The sequence below is a fragment of the Myotis davidii genome, unplaced genomic scaffold, assembly GCF_000327345.1.
Source record: "Myotis davidii unplaced genomic scaffold, ASM32734v1 scaffold1286, whole genome shotgun sequence".
Lineage (NCBI taxonomy): Eukaryota > Metazoa > Chordata > Mammalia > Chiroptera > Vespertilionidae > Myotis > Myotis davidii.
The window spans coordinates 661,671-680,396 of NW_006296619.1; the positions used below are offsets into that span (position 1 = coordinate 661,671).

General features: G+C 39.7%; 1 protein-coding gene across 3 annotated transcripts in view; it reads right to left on the reverse strand.

Moving 5' to 3' along the window:
- Nucleotides 1-1,823: 1,823 nt before the first annotated feature.
- Nucleotides 1,824-18,726, reverse strand: part of LPXN (leupaxin) — a 30,829-nt gene continuing 13,926 nt past the window's right edge. For all 3 annotated transcript variants that reach the window (XM_015569362.1, XM_006772089.2, XM_015569363.1), the window contains 6 exons: nucleotides 16,825-16,924; nucleotides 13,770-13,937; nucleotides 11,622-11,795; nucleotides 11,424-11,505; nucleotides 3,003-3,151; nucleotides 1,824-2,675 (listed from right to left, as the gene is read on the reverse strand). In XM_015569362.1, coding sequence (XP_015424848.1) covers nucleotides 2,406-2,675; nucleotides 3,003-3,151; nucleotides 11,424-11,505; nucleotides 11,622-11,795; nucleotides 13,770-13,937; nucleotides 16,825-16,924 — 943 coding nt within the window. In that variant the 3' untranslated portion in view covers nucleotides 1,824-2,405. The remainder of the gene's footprint in view (nucleotides 2,676-3,002; nucleotides 3,152-11,423; nucleotides 11,506-11,621; nucleotides 11,796-13,769; nucleotides 13,938-16,824; nucleotides 16,925-18,726) is intronic.

Consider the following 18,726-nt stretch of genomic DNA (forward strand, 5'->3'; position numbering starts at 1 on the left):
TTTAAAAAAACTATGAGTTACTCAGAATCAAGAGTAAATAGTTGATCAGTTTGAGTAATCCTATTTATGGCTTTTTTAAAAGGGAAAATATTTCACTTGCAAGTGGCTTCCTTGTGGCTAAAACATTAGTCCCAAAGGCATCATATCTTTTTGAACAAGTATAACCACTTATATTTATTGTGAGAAGAAAACATCTTCACTTCTTAGTGGCACCTTATTGGACTCTTGCTTTTCTCTGACATTTTAAAATATTTAGACCTACTGAGATTTCAAAATAGCTCATCCTTAACAAAAAGTTTTAGCACCTGAACATTCTTTCTTAAAGGCTAAAACCCCAAGTTTACTTTGTCAAATCGCCCAGGCAACCATGAACACTGCCCTATTAACACCTGCATATGACATCATAGAGTCAGATACAGTAAAGGGGATGTTTAGAAGTTGAACGTAAATTTTGCTTAGTCTGGTAAGAAGTTGAACGTAAATTTTGCTTAGTCTGGTACTCTCAGCCAACCAAATAGGACATGAGGCCAGACGGCTCCCTATCTGTGTGGCCTCCTACATAGCTAGGATGCATTTGAAGTTCCTATAACTGTTACCACTTCCTCTTAACTCTCAAAACCCCTTATCATTCATTCTAACAAATGGGTGCATGTGAAAAATGTATCTGCAAAGGCACTAGATAGCAGGACCCGGATAGATATAATAAAGCTTGGCAAGAATCATTTAACCTATCAGTTCTCCAAGAAGTTCTGTGCCCCTACCAATCTAGACACCAAATCAGTTCTATTTTCAAGAAATACCTTTAGTTAAGGAGTTTTCCACAGTCCCTTAATCTACTTTTTAACAAATAACCCTATGATATCTTTAAGACCGTGATACAAATTATATAGTGCAGATCTCATCACTATCTCTTTTGAGTAAGAATGACTCCTTTGAGGCTTACTTGAGGTAGGACATGAGAAGGTAAGATTTCTTTAATAACCTGACTAGCTTTTCTACAACTTTACTTATAATATTTTGCAGAGAAGGAAATAATTAAGTGGAGACTTTCATTGGGGGCTTGAATTTCCTAATCCAAAGTAGAAAATAGTAAATGATCTTTTATAACATCTGTCTTCAGAGATGTTCTAAGAACAGCCACCCTGTTTGTTTTCATGAGACAATTGTGATGTTGAGGAAGATGTATTTTTATTTTTTAAAGAACAGCTTTATTGAGATATAATTGATATACAAGAAATCTGGACATATATTAAATATTTAAAATTTTTTATAATATTAAATATTATAAAAATTTTTTTAATTTGGAGACATGCGTTTATATGCAAATAAAGATTTGCTAGTGCCCAGTGCAGATACAGGTTTTCTCCTTCAGTAAACAAAGTGATGAGAACAATTTTAAGAGGCTTTGCCATCTTTTAAGATGATTTAATTATCTAAGTGCAAATAAAATGTTATAGGTCCAAATTAATAAAAAATGTTATTGAATAGGAGTCCCTCCTTTTAATTAAAAAAATGCTTATTGTATGGATGTAAACAAGAGGCACGATACAAATGTAATTAGTTGCACAAAGTGCTTAGTTTATTAATATGAGAAGCAGAAGGATCATCTACCAAACTACATGATATTGAGTCATTAAACACAAGCCACTTGCCCTGGCCTGTGTGTCTTGGTTGGTTGGAGTGTTGTCCCATACATCAGAAAGATCGAAGGTTCAATTCCTGGTCAGGGCACATACCCAGGTTGCAAGATCCATCCCTGGCCAGGGTGCATATGGGAGGCAATTGATTGATGTTTCTCTCTCACCTCAATGTATCTCTCTCTCTCCCTTCCTCTCTCTCTAAAATCAATGAAAACATATTTAAAACACACACACAAGCCACTTTATTTGTCAATTATGTCAGCACTCAAATTTGTCCAGTTAAAATCTAATACCTCTTGAAAAAGAGAAATATACTGAAAGGAGATGCAAGGAGCTTAAGAGTGCTATCATGATTCCTGACAGCAAGGATAAAGTCCACAGCCATGATTGTGGGGAACTGAGTCACATGGAAATATGGAAACCTGAAAAGGAGATTAGATGTGAGCAGGGCCATCATAGGGGTGAAAATGGAGAAATCTGAGAAAACCAATTATGAAATGAATGTGTGCATGTGAAAAATATATTTTCAGAGGCACTAGCTAGCAGGCTCCAGATCTAAATCCAAGTACTCAATTAAAAAAATAAGACTAGAAATCTGAAACTTAAGGCTACAAGCCTAACATCTAGACATTCCCTTCTTTGTTCATCACCTTTACTTTCTCTGTAAGCCTACTGAGCAGAAGGCCAGTAACAGCAAATGTACTCTTTCCTCTCTCAGTTTAAATGTTAAAGGGGATTTGGATGGGGCTGTGGGTTCAGCTGAGATTATATTTGGAAGAGCTTATTGAAGCAGGGTGGACAATAGGTCTTGCCATTCTGTTCCTTAAAGATTCCCTTCGACAACTGCGTCAGGCAGAACGCACAGACGAAGTGCTCAGGATGGAACTTGTGGCCCATGGCACTGATGCAGCGGCCGGTGATGGGCTGCTCACACCCATAGCAGAGTGTTCCTCGCCGATGATGGTAATGGAGCTCGCAGAATGGACGTCCATCTAGTTCAAAGAAGGAGCCAGTGGAGAAACTGCTGAAGCAGTCCTGGGGGTGGAGAGAAGAGAAATGAAAGGAAGGCAGATGTCAGGAATAAAACATCAGCAAAGTAAAACTTTCAGCCTAGAAATTCCTGCCAGTTACCTGCCAGTAAGTAGCAGGAATTCATTTGGGTCCTTGACAAATGAAGGCTAGAATATGGCCCCCTTGCAAAACAGAAAGCAAATGCCACAACAAATGCTGTGTTTCGTGTCTCCTTTAGGAAGCCCACATCAAGCCCTCATCCCAAGCTCTGCACCCTCTTAGCAGCTCTGCCTCTCAGAGAGGAGAACCCCTGATGTTCCTTAAATCCAAAAAATAACTGAGTGTACAAACCCCACAAACAAAGCACTCGGGGTGCCAGACAGTGTCCATGGCTGAAAGGTAGTTTTCCAACACGGGGCGGTTGCAGCCCCCACACTTGGGTGAGAACATGGCTAAGAAATCCTTTCGGCAATATGGCTTCTTGTCCTTCTCGTGAAAACCTAGAGGGAGAAAAATCAAGGGTTCATTGTTGCAGTTTGAGACTGGAAGCCAAGCTGGAGGTTGAAAAGAGGCCAATGATTTTAAACTCCCCCAAACTTGGTGCTTTTGTATTCAGAATGGAGCCAATAACAAATACCTACCTCAAAGGGCCATTCTGAAAAATTCAGTGACAATGCAGGTAAAGTGTTTCAGTATTGTTCCTGAGTCAGAGTGAACACTTAACAATGTTAAGGGCTATTGCTTCTTGATGCCTTAGTGTTAACTATTCCGACAGCCTTGACAGTTCTGCCCCAGGCCTCAATATGGCTAGCCTCACCTTGTCATTCATAAATCAGCTAAAATATCATCTTATCGAAGAGGCATTTCTCCAGTCCATGTCTATCATTTGGTCTTATTCATTGCCTTTATTTACCATTATCTAAAATCATCTTTGTGGTCTGTCTTTCCTAGTGGAACATTAGTTCTGAGAGAAACTAGATTTTGTTGGTCTTGTCACACTGAATCTCCAGAATCTAAAATGGCACTTGGAAAAAACCTGCCTCATATTTAAAAATAAAGAAATATGAAATAATAATTTCCAAATGGATGTAAGATCTAAATGTAATAACTCAAACCATACAAATATTTGAATTAAAAATGGATGTATTCTTCTTTAATCTGGGGATTAAATAAGAACTGTCATAAAATGTCTCAAATTTCAAAAGGAAGTTAAATAATAAATTTAGCTACATTAAAAACATATATTAATGACTTAAGCATGACCAAAAAACACTGTAGGCAAAGCTAAGAGAAAGGACAAAAGAAAAGATTTGTTAATTATATCTCAGAGAAATATAATGAATACAAAGGTCCCTAAATAATTATATGGTTTAGGCCAGCTGGTGTGGCTCAGCAGTTGAGCATTGAGCCAGGAATTAAGAGGCCACCGGTTCCATTCTGGGTCAGGGCACATTCCCAGGTTGCAGGCTCAATCCCCTCTGGGGGGACATGTAGGAGGCAACTGATTGGTGATATTTCTCTTATTGATATTTCTATCTCTCTGTCCTTCTCCCTTCCTCTCTCAAATATATGTTTAAAAATAATTATTATATGGTTTCAATTATTGTTTTATAAAATTTATCCCTAAAAATTGAACCAAGTGGAAACAAATTAAACTACATAACAAATTGGTGATATGACCAAGGAAAGGCAATAATTCATTCTAGTGTCCTTAAAACAGTATTTTGACTGTACAGTCCTACTGGATGAATTCTAAAGACAAAAAGAACTACAAAGAAATCTCAATACATCCTGACCTTGACCTCTCTGTGGGACCTGATAGTGTTGGCTGAACCCAACTATCATAAGCCAATATCTCTGCAAATATGAAAGCTCCACTTGTACCTACTACAAGAGTGTGAAAGTAAAGCATACTCAGTGGATTGGAAAGTAGCCCACAAAGAGCACTATTTCTAGAAATCTATTTTGATGGTAGCAGCCAAATGAAAAAAGAAAAAAGGCAATGGGACCCAAATCAGGTGGCTGTAATCTTCCCACGATCTCCAGTCACTGTTTGATATGTCTTGCCTTGTTCAATGATGCTGTCGTGGAAAAGAAAATAGTTTAACAAACTTCTGAGGCCTATAGATCTAACATTCTAAACTAATAATTGTGTTCTTTTCTCTGAGACAGAGATGAGCTCGCTTACTTTTATTCACTTTATCAAAGAATTTCTAGAGACTGATCAAGTGCAACTGACTGTGGGCAAGCCTAGTATTTAAGAAAAACAAATCAACATGTACAACCCCTTCCTTGCTTTTTGTGCCCCAATATTTCTTATACATTCTTGTGCATCCATCACATGGTGAGATTACTGGCTGGGCCCCACCCCAGAGTTTCTGATTCAGTAGGTCTGGGATGGGGCCTGAGAATTTTTATTTCAGACAAGTTCTCAGGCGATGCAAATGACCTAAAACTGAGCTTGCCTCTGTAGGAATGACCCTCATCTAGGCATTTGTAGGGTAGCTGGTCATAAGAATGAGATAGCAGGGAAGTAACAGCCTCTGTGTGAACTCAGGTGAGTCTCAGGAGAGGAATCAAAAGCAATAAGCCAAACTTGCTGTGATACCCCTTGCATATGTTATGCAATAAATTGAGAAAGTTTCAGCACCTACTGCCTGGAGGCTCTCTCTGGGGCCAATTACCTCTGGAGAATGGATGAGAAACTCTAACAATTAAAAGTGCACACTCTGGTGCAGCTCTTATCCACCAGGGAAATTACGGAGCACCTGCATGGCCTGGATAATGAACAATTAAAAAGAAGGTAGGCAATGAGGACCTGGTCCCTATGGGAGGGTGTTAAAGCCTGATGTGCTTAGAAACTTGAGGCTTAAAGAGGAATTCCCTGAACTGAAACAAAAAAATGCAGATGAATTTAATTTCCCAGGAGGCTCAAGGGTTTAGCTGTCATTATAAAAACTCTGTGTGTGACTTGGGTAAGGCAGGATGCTACCTAATTAATAGACTAACCCTATAGTGGGAGACCCATTTACAGAAAGCAAAGAATAAAAACAAAAATGCTACTCAAGAGGAGCTTCTGATTAGTAAATGGCCTTTTTAATCAGTTGTCTAAATAAATATAGCTTATGTGTGGCTTCATATTTATGTGAAATTATAAATAACCTAACCTGCCTGTCAGTTTAGAAGGGGCCCAAATCAAAAGCAATGATGCTTCCTGGTCAGCCTATGAATAGGATATTTTCCTTTTGTGTCTAACTTACATTTCTTCTTGAAATACATCTTTACCCTCTTGTTCTGTTCTCAGGCAACTTCCACATCATTATCTCTGGGTTATATTCTTATTTACTATTTACTTAACCCTTAGACTTCTATGGCTACTGGTGCAATATAAATTTACCATGACACATTTCAATATGCTTTAGATTTTAAATCCCAATGAAAAATATGCTTACCTAAAGTGCAATTTAGAAATGAAAGGCCTAATGATTTGTGAAAAGCATTGAACAAGCTTCAGTGAAACGCAAATTACTACAAAGCACTTAGCTAGTTGATTATATCAGTGCTACTCAATCCAGGTCTACTTTCAAATAAAGTGCATCATGTCGGTGCCAAGAAAGTACAAAGTTCCAACAGAAGAAGAGGAATTGAGACTCTGTCAAAGGGCACTTAGGATGTTGTAGAAAAACAAACAAATATGAAACTTGCTAAAATAAGACCTTAATTTAAATTCCAACTCTTTGACTTCCCAATTTTATGACTTTAAGAAAATCACTTTTCCTTTCTGAGGTTCAGTGTTTTCATCTATAACTAGATAAAATGTGAAATAAAATTAGTCTTACACAGTTGTGGATGGGATTAAATGAATGGTAATTAGAAATATACATAATAACAGGCCTGACATTAGTAGAGTCCACATTGGTGAGGGCAAGACACACAGGGTTATCTTCACTTCCGCTTGAAACATCACTGACATGATAGTTAAAGAATAATCTAAAATAGAAAGACCCGTGGGAAAAGGAGAAAAGAAAAAGAGATGCCACAGATGAGATATCAATAAAATTTTCAAAAATTTAAAGTAGGCATAAGTGTGACAACCAGTTTGGCAAAAACAAGAACACTGAAACCTACATCTCCAGAGACAGGAGGTGCCAATAAAACTTAAGCCATCTGGAGCTCCATAACATCAGAGGGGCTCAGGAACTGAATGCATAAAATAGTCTCAAGACTGAGAACAGGATTGGTTGCAATTCTGAGGAGCTGTTAGAAGATCAGATTCCCCACCCTACCATAGATAAAGTAATTAATTCTGGAGATATCAAACCAGAGCTACTGGGAACCATGAGGAAAGAAGTAAAGCTTTCTACTGAAAAAAAAAAAAGGAATTACATACAAGTTGACATTCTGAATGGTGAAACCTCATTTTCTAATCCTTTAAAAAAATTTTCATAAGGCTGGGAGAGAAAGCATCTCTTGAATTGATTCAAGATTAAAGGCCTAGCCCTAACCAGTTTGGCTGAGTGGATAGAGTGTCAACCCTCAGACTGAAGGGTTCCAGGTTCGATTCAAGTCAAGGGCATGTACCTTGGTTGCAGGTTCCCCAGTCCTGTTCAGGGTGCGTGCAGGAGGCAACCAATGGATGTATCTCTTTCACATCGATGTCTCTCCCTTCTACTCCCTCTAAAAGTATCCTCAGGTGAGGATTAACAACAACAGCAAAAAGATTAAAGGCCTAAAATATTAATATTCAGGAGTCTCCCAGCAAAATGGCCAGAGCATCCTACCTAAGTACCACACAGTTGAGTCTAACAGTCTGCACATTCTGCCTATATCCCAATTAGCATTTTAATGTCTCATTCTTAAGTAGGAAATGGGCAACCAAAGATCAGCAGGATTTGTCCAAGACCAATATACAAGATGGAAGGCACTGAGATGTCATAGATACCAATTCCAAATTGAGCTACAAGACATTCCTCAAAGAAGATAGCCATGGTCTATTCTCATGATTCTGGAACTCTTCACTCACACTGAGGATACAAAACAGGTAAAGAGGAAGGGAAATTCAGAGAGGGAATTCAGAGAAGGGAAATTCTTTGGGGAAAATTGTGCTATGGGTACTCCATCCCTGTCAAGAGAGATGAGGCATGGCTCTTGCTAATTCAAGTCAAGAGAGGGACTTTAATAGGACCATTCAGAGAGCTGGGTATTTGTGTCCTGCCATTAGTGGGGTATTTGACTTATCTCTGGAAAAAGTCCATAGGTGAAAGTCTGGCTGAAAGTACAGCAGTTGAAAAGAGAGATGCACATGGAAATTAATTTCAATCCCATTGACTGTAAGAGAATGGTACAAGCTTCCTGTGATCCATATATGCAAATGTAGTGAAAGAGATGATCCAGAACCATTATAATAATTTCTAAGAGATCGGTAGGAGGAAATAAGGTAAACCCTGCAAAAATGAATCTGTGTGGAATAGATCCTCAAAGAAATGTGCCAAGGGAGAACCAAGATAAGTGAAGGGCAATTAAGAGTTTACAATTGGGGGGCCCAAGTCCTCCTGAGTTTACAATTGGTCCACAAAAAGATCCAAGAAAAAAAAGCCAGCGTTAAACATCTGCCAGGCCCAGACAGCATAAAGAAGATTTATAACAATACTAGACAAATTAAATTTTTCTGCCCTCCAGTCTCAACTCCTTCCATCTCTGTTTCAACTCTGGAGGGATCAGATATCAAGAGCATTATGTGAAGCCAAATAAATCGAATGGAAAAATAAGAACGATATGATTTTACTTATATGTGGGATATAAAACAGAAAGCAACAAGCAAATAAAAAAAATCTTCATAGAAAACAGGATGGTGGTTATCAGATGGTAGGGGTTTGGGGGGAGGATGAAGAGGGTAAAGGGAGTCAAATATATGGTGATAGGAGACTAGACTTTGGGTGGTGAGTACACAATGCAATATACAGATGATGTGTTGTAGAATTGTAGACTTGAAATATATAATTTTATTAGCAAATGTCACCTCAATAAATTTATTACAAACTTTTTAAAGAAAAGAGGAATTAGAAACGACATGGGACTGCCCAAGTTTTTATTTTGGAGAGAGGACAAAACATTCCCCATGGAATTAATTCCAAAAAGACAGGAAAAGACAAATAAAGAAGCTTTCTGAATCCATGCATGAGTTATATTTGTTCAAAACAAACATAAAAAGAAGTCAGGAAAAAAATCAAGACAATTCAGAAAACAGAAGGAAAAAGAAACACACAATACCTATATTCTAGGTAATATAGAAAGGGTCAGGAATAAGAACAAAATCTTAGGCAGCAAAATCTCAGACATCTCCCAAAGCAATGTTTACAGATACATCTCCTAGGGCAAAGGAAACTAAGGATAAAATAAATGGGACTACATCAAAATATAAAGCTTCTGTAGAGCAAAAGAAACCATCAACAAAATGAAAAGGGAGCCCACTGTATGGGAGAACATACTCAGCAATGATACATCTGACAAAGGGTTAATATGCAAAATATATAAGAAACTTATACAACTTAACAAAAGGAAGATAAACAATGCAATTTAAAAATTGACAAAGGACCTAAATAAACACTTTTCCAAAGTGGACATACAGATGGCCAAGAGACATATGAAAAAATGCTCAGTCACTGATCATCAGAGAGATGCAAATTAAAATGACAATAAGGTATCACCTCACACCTGTCAGAATGGCTACCATCAACAAATCAACAAATGACAAGTGCTGGCGAGGATGTGGAGAGAAGGGAATCCTAGCACACTGCTGACAGGAATGCAGAATGGTGCAGCTATTATGGAGAACAGTACGGAGTTTCCTCAAAAAATTAAATATGGAACTGCCATTTGACCCAGTGATCCCATTTCTAGGAATATATCCTAAGAAACCTGAAACACCAGTCAGAAAGAATGATGCACACCCCTATGTCCATATCTGAGATCTGGAAACAGCCCAAGTGCCCATAAATAGATAAGTGGATAAAAAAGCCGTGGTACATTTGCAACATGGAATACTATGCAGCAGTAAAGAAGAGAGACCTTTTTTTTTTTTTCCAGGAAGAGAGGACGGGAGAGGGAGAAATATCAATGATGAGAGAGAATCACCAATCAGCCACCCTCTGCACGCCCCCCACTGGGGATCAAGGCTACATCCCAGGCATGTGCTCCCAACCGGAATCGAACCCGGGATTCTTCAGTCTGCAGGCCAACGCTCTATCCACTGAGTCAAACTGGCCAGGGCAGAAGAGGGATCTTTTACCCTTTGAGACAGAATGGAGGTACCTGGAGAGTATTATGCTAAGTGAGCCAGTCAGAGAAAGACATGTATCACATGATCTCATGGATATGGAATCTAATGAACAAAATAAACTGGGGTGGGGGTGTGGGCTAGAAGAGGTCAATAGGGGGAAAAGGAGATATATGTAATACTTTCAACAATAAAGATTTTAAAAAAATAAGAAAACAGAACAAAAAAAACTTCCCAACTATGGAAACTGGAAGACAGTGAAGCAAACAGAGTCTTCAGAAGTATGAGGGAAAATAGTTTCCACCTAGAATTGTCTGCCCAGGCAGCTGAAGGTAGACAACAGAACAAAAATATTTTCAGATATTCAAGGTCTCGAAAGTTTTACCTGTTCTCAAGAGCTACCACAGGATGTGCTCTATCAAAATAAAGACAGTAACATGTATTAAAAGACTTGAGATCCAAGAAACAGAGGATCCAAAGAGAAAAATAGTAAAAGGAATTCCCAAGATAATGATCCAGAATAACTGCTTCTCAACAGGCCTCAGGTTGGAGCAGGAATATGGGCGTCTTTGGGACAGATGTCTATGAGAAAGAACAAATGGAACTGACCTATCACCACATGTGGTTGACCACTTTGAGAAGGATTTCACAGTTTTGTCAGATAAATTAGTGGTAAGTATAATGAAAATTAAGCTAATGAAAAAAGGATACAAACTTCTGGGGAAAAAATATACAAAAGGACTCCATGTGCCAGACACTGTTTTAAACACTAATCATGACTCTTAAAATCCTCATGATGATCCTATTAGGCCCATTTTACTGGAAGTGAGATACAGAGAGGTTAAATGACTGGAACAACATCACCTAGTAAATAAATGTCACAGCCCAGATTTAAACCAGGTAGTCTGACTCCAAAAGCCGGGCTCTACTGTAATCAAAGTTTGCTACCCAGGCTCAACTGTGAGCAATATTTACATGATTATCTACCAGTACACACTGAATATCGATCTGACCTGTAATTATGACCTAATTATAAACTGAGAAAAATGTGGAAGGGGAAATATGTTGGGGGTGAAAATATGGCATCCCTAAATATGGTGGAATAATAATAACATTTCTATATCTTCATCTTCTCTGATAGAAAGTGAATACATAATCATTAAAATTTGGGGGAAACTAAATTTATAATAATGTCTCACGTAAAAAAAAAAAGTAAATAACAAAATAAAAGCTAAAAAAATCAAGAGAGAAGTAGGATTGGGGGTGGAGAAAGGAGGAGCAAGGGACTATTCATTTTCAATATCACCCTTGAAGTAATGTTTGAGTTTTTAAACTATGCAATCATATTTCCTTGATTAAAATAATTCAATTTTAACAAAATCTATAAATGTTGGGAAAAGGTAGGGAAGGATGGCATGTGGTACTGAAATGGGCGCTTGGGTGGTAGAGGCAGAATCCCGGACAACCAGGACAGATCAAGGTACCCCAGGCCATACCTTCTGCACCAAACACCTCTCCACAGTGAGAGCAGAAGAAGTGCTCTGGGTGCCAGGTTTGGTTCATTGCCGTCAGCACTCTCTGGAAAAGGAACACAGAGAGAGATATCAGGATGCCTCAGAACTGTAAAACATGACCCTGGTTCCAAAGGAGTGAGGAAACGCCACAGGAAAGCAGGGGGAGAGGGGTTTACTTACATCCAGGATGGGAGCAGCACAGTAAGCACAGCGTGGCGAAAACAGATGGTGGTAGTCCTTGGGGCAGTAGGCCAAACCACTGCGCTCAAAGAAGGGACTGGAGCCAATCTCTTCCTTGCAGTGACTGCAGATGAAGTGCTCTGGATGCCATGCTTGCCCTAGAGCATGGATCACCTGGAGGAGGAAATAAAGCCTGGTGTGAGAGCCCAGTAGGGTGCTCTAGGGCCTGCAGGTTGCATGTCATGGTGGGCACTCTTCACACAGTTTTCTGAGTAAATGACACCCTCTGGAGTTACACAACACTAAGGCCTAGACCAGTGATGGCGAACCTTTTGAGCTCGGCGTGTCAGCATTTTGAAAAACCCTAACTGAACTCTGGTGCTGTGTCACATATAGAAATTTTTTGATATTTGCAACCATAGTAAAATAAAGACATATTTTTTATATTTATTTTATATATTTAAATGCCATTTAACCAAGAAAAATCAACCAAAAAGATGAGTTCGCGTGTCACACGTGTCAGAGGTTCGCCATCACTGGCCTAGACCTATGTGGTCTGTTGCCCATGCTTTATGGAGAGAAAAAAAGTGCCCACTTTCTTGACTGCTCACCCTGATAAAAGCCTGTAAATGTTTTTTACCACTATACTGCCCCAGATGGTATAAGAAACAAAATAGAGCACAGCAGATAACTACAGCCTTGGTGTGGCAGGGATCCCTAGAAGAGTAAAAGGTCAAAAGACAGTTTTTATTCCTCTCGTTTGAACATCTCATCTCACACCCCATGCAGAGTTGGGTCTCAAAACCCTGTTACAGTTTTGGTGGAGTATGATGCAGAGCAGGAGTTAGTGGCCATGATTTGGAGCTGAATGCAGCTGAAAATTGTATGCAATAAATTTAAACTAGGAATGTTTGCACAGAGAGAACAGTGAGAAAGTTCATTTCAGTACAGGCAGTACAGAAAGGTTAAGAGCTTAAACTCAAATTAAAAGCTTTGACTTTCCTGGGTTCAAATCCTAGCTTTACCTCTTACTAGACCTTGGACCTGAGCCCTCAGTTTCTGCTGGGGTTCTTGTTCCAGCATTAAGAAGGGTTCAGCAATCTGGAGAAGGCTGTGTGTAGATTAAATAGGAGTCCAGAGATGAAATATAATTTTGAAAGGCATTTGGGGGTCAGAGGAGCCTAGTTTAAAGGAAACTAAGATCTAAGTTCTAAGGTAAGGTCTAAGGTCTAAGGTCTCCTCGTCCCAGGACCCCATGCTTTTTATTAACACAATTTGTTCTGAGGCGAGGCAGAGATATATACTTCAAAGGGTATACACGAGCATTGTCAGAATGGAGGAATTAGCCTACGGCTGTTCAGGTGTTTGGCCAGTAGGAGGCAATAACATGTAGATTAAGATGCCCTTTTATAGACAGTCGACCCTTGAACAAGCAGGTGGTTGGGGGCACTGACCTTCTCTTATAACCACAGTCAGTCCCTCCACATGTGCCAATTCCCAACCGCAGAGTTGACCCTTGAACATGCTGAACATGCTGGAATTGGTTTCCGGAAAGTTTCCTCATCTTTACAAAGGGAATAATACTAGAGTCTTCTTTAAGGACCAATGTGACCATTAAATGAAGAAATACTTATAAAGCACTTAGCCCAGAACACTATAAGTAATCAGTAATTATTAACTACTAGAGGCCTGGTGGACGGATTCATGCGCTGATGGGGTCCCTCAACCTGGCCTGCGCACTCTCGCAATCCGGAACCCCTTGGGGGATGTCGGACTGCCAGTTTCAACCCGATCCCCACAGACCAGGCTGAGGGATCCCACTGGTGTATGAATCCATGCACCAGGCCTCTCTTATGCATATAAGATTTTTGGTTAATCTCTTCCTGCCCTCCCCCCTGCCCCTTTCCTTCTGAGATTCATCAGTCTGTACCATGTTTCCATGCCTGTGCATTGAGCATTTGCCCCCTGGTGGTCAGTGCACGTCATAGCTACCAGTTGAATGGTCAAACAGTTGCTTAGGCTTTTATATATATAGGTTATTAAAACTTCTTAGAATATAAGGAGAAATAACAATCTTTGGTGGGACAGAGAGAGAGACACACAGAGAGACATAGATGGCTGTAGGACCAACATCGTGGCCCATCCCACCTTTCCAGCAATCAATTTCTGGCAGGAAGCACAATGGCCCTTAGGCACTGTGGCAATCCCAAGGTCCTGCAATTCCTGCTCCAATCCCCCCAGCATTGAGTCCAGGGAGACCTTGTGATCCTGCTTGTCTGGTAAGTACTTCTTGCTGGCATCTGCTTTCACTGCCACCTAGTACCAAGGAGAGAACATGAACAAACAGCCTCATGGAATTCATCCTCAGTGGCATCTTCTTCATGACCCTATAAAATCACCTCTACTGATGGACCTTCATTCTTTCCTGAACCTTCTTCTAAGGTATGGGAGAATTCAACATTATAACACCAATAAAAATGTTTTCATCTCTTCTTCATTCTAAATTCCTCATGCCAAATGAAATCTGACTAATCTTCCTTCATTTGTAAGTCTTTTCCTGACTATAGGAAATTGAGTGGATGATATAATTCTGGCTCTTGTGTTGACCACAACTCAGCAGTCTTCTTTTTATTCATTTATTCTGCAGTGTTTATTGAGCATCTAGTTTTCCACAAACGCTGCTCTAGGCTGGCTCTTGGTTGAGACAATGTACAAAAGCAACCAAGTATCTCTCCTCATAAAGTTTACATTCCCTGGGTGACAGACAATAAACAATTAAAATGAATATATGATGGCCCTAGCTGGTTTGGCTCAGTGGATAGAGTGTTGGCCTGTGGACTGAAGGGTCCCGAGTTCGGTTCCGGTTGGGGGCACATACCCGGGTTGCGGGCTCGATCCCCAGTAGGGGACATGCAGTGAGGCAGCTGATCAATGATTCTCTCTCATCTCCCTTCCTCTCTGAAAATCATTGATGTTTCTATCTCTCTCTCACTCTCCCTTCCTCTCTGAAAATCAATAAAAATATGTTAAACAATAATAATAAATGATAAATGAATATATGATGCAATGCCAGAGAGAAATATGATATACATTATACATCAAGACAAAAGTGACAGAGGGTGGGATGGTGAGGAAGAATTGATTGAGATGATGGTGATTAGAGAAGGACCTCTAAGGATGTGATATTTTAGTGGATATTTAAGTGATGCACTTAGGGAATCAGAAATATTGATTTTTGTGGAAAGCATTACAAAGGGAGGGGAGACCCAGAGGAAGGAAGCTTGGCACATTAGAATTATAAGATCCTTATGGTAGCTGAGTGAGGAATTAAGTGTAGAAGGGAATTAGAGGCATTAGTTAGGTGGGAGACTATGATAACAGTTTAAATCAGAAATAATTACTTGGACCAGTGTTAGCGGAAAAGGTGGTGAGAAATTGTCAGATAAGACTTGCTTATGGATTGTAGTTATTGAAGCAAAATTCCAAAATAGTTATAAAATATTAAAATAGTTATTTTAAAAAAGAAACTTTTATCATCTAACAGATTGCCTTTCTCCTCTATTATATGACATTAGTTAATGTTGAAAAGATTAGTGTTTAAAAGGTTAATGTCTAAAAGGCCTGCAAGGCCCTAGCTGGTTTGGCTTAGTGGATAGAGTGCCAGCCTGTGGACTGAAAGGTCCCAGGTTCGATTCCGGTCAAGGGCATGTACCTTGGTTGCGGGCACATCCCCAGTAGGAGGTGTGCAGGAGGCAGCTGATCAATGTTTCTCTCTCATCAATGTTTCTAACTCTCTATCCTTCTCCCTTTCTCTCTGTAAAAAATCAATAAAATATATTTTTTAAAAAAATAAATAAAATAAAAGGCCTGCAAGGGTGACCAATATTAAGTACAAAAACAAGTAAAAATACAATATTATATCTGTATCTACAACTACATTTACATCTATATCCCAGAATACTTCTGAGTAGGTGTGTAAGAAACAAACAAAAAAAATATTGACTGTCTCCAGGTGGCAGAACTGGGTAATTTGGGATGAGCTGATAAGGAAACCATTCATTACAAACTTCTGTGCTTTTGAATTTTGTGCAATGTGAATGTATGGCTTATTCAAAAAATTAACAGATATTTAAAAATGTAAATTAAATCAAGAAACATGCTAAATCAATTAGATAACACCACACAATTAAACATAAAGTCTACTTTCCTAGTATTTCCAAATATACAGTTCAATGAGGAATAAACTCAGCTTTATTGTAGACATTAAAGAAAACTTGTTTCTGATGTTTATTCATTTGTTCCTCTAATAAGTAGGTATTATTCATTGTCAGGAACTATGCTGAGTATTGGGAGTTCAAAAGCAAGCCACAAAGATAAGGTTCTTATTCTCACCAATAACACAGATTTTTATATACTGCCTTGAAATTATTTCATAGTCACTTCATGTATGTGTATCAAATCCTCCAACCAATTTAGAATGGTTGTAGTCTCTACTTTAAGAATTCTAGGTGATATTTCCCTTGATAAATTCTTAAGCCCATGTAGTTGATTTCCATTCCTTGCCAGGCCACATGAGCTTACCACTCATGCTCTGGAGGCTAGAACAAGGAGACGGATTTTATCTCAATGTAGGGCTTAGGACTCCTCATGATACCCATTTTGAAAAACCACAATTGATCTCTCTTGTGTGCCCTAGCTTGTCCACAGCTCTCCTCTATCCTGCTCAGGCAGGTCCCCTTAACAGTCCTGCCACACTTCAACTAGCATTAGAGACCAGTGCACACAGGGCTCACTCCAACTGAAAGGACTCTTCTTTCATCTCTTTGTGTTCAAACTCTCTTCATTCTTTAGAGTCTATCCCGTACCCATGCCCACCTCTGATGAACTCTCCTTGACTTCTCTACATTCCTGATGGTTGCTCCACATTATTTTGATAAACGAACTGTCTCTTATTCTATAAATATTATAGAGGTGTATGCCTCATTTTGCCAAGAACAGGCTCAGCTCCTTGAGGTCAGTGCTTGGATCATAGTATCTTTTGTGTCCATATAATACATAGTACAAGGTTGAGTTCATTTATTGAATTAAATTTAGTCTGGAAAACTAAATGACAACTTAAAAGTGTCCCTCAAGGGGGAATGCAGAGCTGTGTTCCAAAGAGATACTGTAAACCCAAAGGTTTTATCACAGGGACCGTGCTCACCTTGGCCTGCATTTCACACAGGTGGGCCATGAGCTCATCCAACTGAGCAGCTGCTGAGGTTTTGGAATGTGGCAGGGATTCATTTGGCTCTTGGATGTCACTATAGGGAGAAAACAAACCAAAAAAATCCTACTAATACATCAAACTCAAATAAATGTAAGCCACACATAAAGTACTAGAAAATGTAGTTTTAGCTCTTAAATGCTTAGGTGTCAGTAAAACTAGAGACTGAGAGAGTATTTTAAAATACATATAAGGTACCAGACTAAAAATGTGTCTCCATGTTCCTGCTCTGCTCATCTCAAAAAGTGATTATTGTTCTCAAGTGCATGAAGAAAAGCACTGGACATATAACTGGCAGGCCATTCGCCCCCAACAGCCACCTACAAAGCAGGCTCTGCAAAGTGCCTTAAGACCTTGGCCCAAATGTTTGTTTTTATTTTAATAGCATTCTTTTACAACTTTAAAGTATTGTATCTTATCTCAGTTATGGTCAGGTGAGAGACAAAAGAAAATAAGAAACTAGAACAGGCATTCACCCATAAATTGAGGTCTGTGGGCCAAATTCAGCCATGCCCATTCATACTGTCTATGGTATAGCTGTTTTCCTACAGAGTTGGACAGCTGTGACAGAGAGAGATCTTATGGTCCACAAAGCTAAAATATTTGCTATTTCTCCTTTACAGAAAAAGTTTGCAGACTCTTGATAGTTTAGATAATGTGCATAATGTTGATAGATTATGACTAAATTATTAATAAATAAAAATTTGAACCAAAGACACAGACCTCAGTTTATTAAAATACTTGCACAATTTGGCCAGCTGGCATGGCTCAGTGGTTGAGCATTCACTATGGACCAGGAGGTCACGGTTCAATTCCTGGTCAGGCCATATGCGAGGGTTGCAGGCTGGATCCCCAGTAGGGGGGAGTGCATGAGGCAGCTAATGAATGAACCTGTCCCATCATTGATGTTTCTCTCTCTCTCTCCCTCTCCCTTCCTCTCTAAAGTCAATAAAAATATCTTTTAAAAAATACTTGCATAATTGTGTGTGAGAGAGAGAAAGAGAGAGGGAGAAGAGGAAAATGGAGGAGGAGGAGAAGGAGGGGAAGGGGAAGAAGAGAAAGAGAAAAAAGAAGAGAAGATAAAGACAAAGGAAATGTGTTTAAAAATAACATGGCTAGGTAGTGTTTATACTAGCCATACAAGGATGGTTCCACATTACTAATGGATTAACATAATCCTACATAATAAAAGCATAATATGCTAATCGACCAAATGGCCAAACAGCAGAACAAAATCATCCAGATGACCATCCAGGACCATGCTATGACACCCAGTGGCACCAGGCCAACCAAGGTGGGTGCGATGCGATTGGTCAGGGGCCCAGCCATTGCCCCATGACCGCCCCGCAGAGGAAGGCCCAGGCCACTGGCCGACAGGGTGATCAATTGGGGGGCTCCACAGTTGCCCCAAAGAGGGAGGCCCAGGTCACTGGCGGGCTGCAGCGGGTGGGCAGGGCCTCCGTCGCAAAAGGGAGCCAGGTCCCGGGTCCCAGGTGCCAGAGGGAAGCCAGTGCTGGCAGCCGGGAGAAGGAAGGCCTACTCTTGCACGAATTTCGTGCATTGGGCCTCTAGTCCATTATAATAATGTATGTGGAGTGTCAGCTCAGCCAAGGGTTTGCTGAGCCTGAGGGGGGTGCGGCAAAGGATGTAGAAAAGACAAGACATAATAAGCTGGGTCTCCTGTACCTTGCTGAGGCCACAGAGAGAGATCCAGACAGCAAGCTGAGCCTTTATTTTATAGCCAGAGGTAAACAAGGTAGTGGTCACCAGAGTTACAATGTTCTTGTGAGTTTCACTTGTTTTGGCAGCACTTGCTACATCTCCCTCAGCCCATCAGCT